The 2,068-nt window shown below is 37.4% G+C and overlaps 1 protein-coding gene across 1 annotated transcript in view; it reads left to right on the plus strand.

Annotated features, from left to right (window-relative positions):
- LOC107265914 (piggyBac transposable element-derived protein 4-like) overlaps positions 1–1,832 on the plus strand; it is a gene marked incomplete at its 3' end in the record, with an annotated part of 4,559 nt that extends 2,727 nt beyond the window's left edge. Inside the window, exon 2 of the mRNA XM_015735837.2 lies at positions 1,130–1,832. Coding sequence (XP_015591323.2) covers positions 1,130–1,832 — 703 coding nt within the window. The remainder of the gene's footprint in view (positions 1–1,129) is intronic.
- Positions 1,833–2,068: the final 236 nt, after the last annotated feature.

The raw sequence follows: 2,068 nt of genomic DNA on the forward strand, positions 1-2,068 counted from the left end.
TTTCTTTCATGTTCTCTGCAGTGGTTGGTCGTTCATGATAGATTCGATCACCAGATCTCACTCCCCTCGATTTCTATCTGTGGGGAAAACTGAAGGACGAAGTCTATCATAACAGAAATAAAGCCAAATCTCTAACATGTCGAATTAGTATTAATTCCATATTTCTGGGTTGGAGGTCATTTGAAGGTCATACTATGTTACATGGTTGGATTCGTTTCGATGCCGGCTACAATGTGCAAGGAGAAAAAATGTGCCATTCCATTTAAAAAAACTCTGATAACCTTGAAAAAACTGGTAAAAAATGAAATAAAAAAAAAATATTATGATAACCATGGGCGCCCTTCCGAATCATGTAAATTCCGATATTTGCGAACTCCGTATCTTTAAATCCAATAAAGTTATTTAGGTGTTCTGTTTCTCGCGCCTCACCCTGTATAGTGGAATTGCCAGAAATTAAATTGTATTGGTCTAACAACGACATGTATGCGAACGCACGCATAAAAAAGGCAATGAGACGTGACCGTTTTCTACCTATTCTTAAGTTTTTACATTTTTCGGACAATACCATAGCCAGAACTGAAGATCGGTTGCACAAAATTCGAAATATTATTGAAGCAATTATGGATAACTTCAAGAGTTCTATCAAACCAGGCAAAAATATCGTTATCGATGAAAGTATGGTTCCATGGAGAGGACGTCTAGTTTTTCGTCAATATATATCCCAGGCAAGCGACATAAGTATGGCGTAAAAACATATAAATTGTGTTTGCCTGAAGGCTACACTTATAATATCGAAATTTATGCCGGGAAAAATGGAACGAACATCGAAAAATCACATTCTCATGATGTAGTAGATTATTAACAGTTTGGCTGCTGACGAGCGCTATCGCGCCCTTCTTATGTTACGCCAAAAATGCGAAGAGCGCGATAGCGCTCCTCTTTTTTTTTCGATGCCTAGACCGCGGAGTGCGTAATAATGCTGATCCAGAACGCTAGAATTTGTGTGTCCAGTGAAGCACCTTGCGTTTGCGGAGCATACGATTTTTAATTGTTGTAATAATATTACATATTTCAAATCTACTTTTTTTTTTTGTTAAATAACGGTGAACCCAGTGTCTGATATTTGGAGTGAAACTGACTCGGAATCGTGGACTGATGATGAAATGCAAGTTTGTGACAACGAAAGTGATAGCGGAAGTGATATTATTATTCCTAAAAAGAGATTACGGGCTATTAGCGAGAGCAACGATGATGAACTAACCGAAGACTGCACCGAACATGCCTCTGTTGATGAATTTTTGGATTTGGATACACGGTATTCGAATGAAAAGTATTCTTTTACGGAGGTTCCTGGTCCACAACATCCGCCTGATTCTGAAGCAAAACCAATTGAATATTTCTCCATATTCTTTTCGATTTCCCTAATCTCTACAATGGTTACCGAAACAAACCGGTACGCTCATCAGTTTTTGAGTACCAGCAAAACTTTGAAGCGTCTATCACGTGAAAAAAAATGGAAACCTGTTACCATACTAGAAATGAAAGCATTTATTGCTGTTTTGTTAGAAATGGGTATTACTAGACGTCCAACAATGATGTGTTATTGGAATAGAGGCTCAAGGCAAATACCGTGGTTTGGAAGAATGTTTCCTAGGGATAGGTTTTTATTGATTATAAAGTTTTTCCATCTGGTTGACAATACCACTTTGGCACCACCAGGACATCCAGATTACGATCCATGTGGAAAGTTTAACTTTCTTGTGGATTATGCCAATAAGATTTTCCATGAAAAGTATACACCGCACCAACAGTTGAGTATCGATGAATCACTGGTGGGCACTCAATGTCAATCGAGCATAAAGCAGTACCTTCCTAATAAAAAGCACCACAAATGGGGGATCAAATTTTGGATACTTTGTGATTCTATTTCAAAGTATTGCTTAGGATTTCTTTGTTATCGAGGCGCAAAGTCAACCGAAAATAAGGAAGAAATAAAAAAAGAATGGATTGGGATATGTTGTTGTCCAACAATTATTAAATTTAGGAAATTATTTGAATAAAGGATATC

This window comes from Cephus cinctus, unplaced genomic scaffold, assembly GCF_000341935.2.
Source record: "Cephus cinctus unplaced genomic scaffold, Ccin1 Ccin1_scaffold0249, whole genome shotgun sequence".
NCBI classification, from domain to species: Eukaryota; Metazoa; Arthropoda; class Insecta; order Hymenoptera; family Cephidae; genus Cephus; species Cephus cinctus.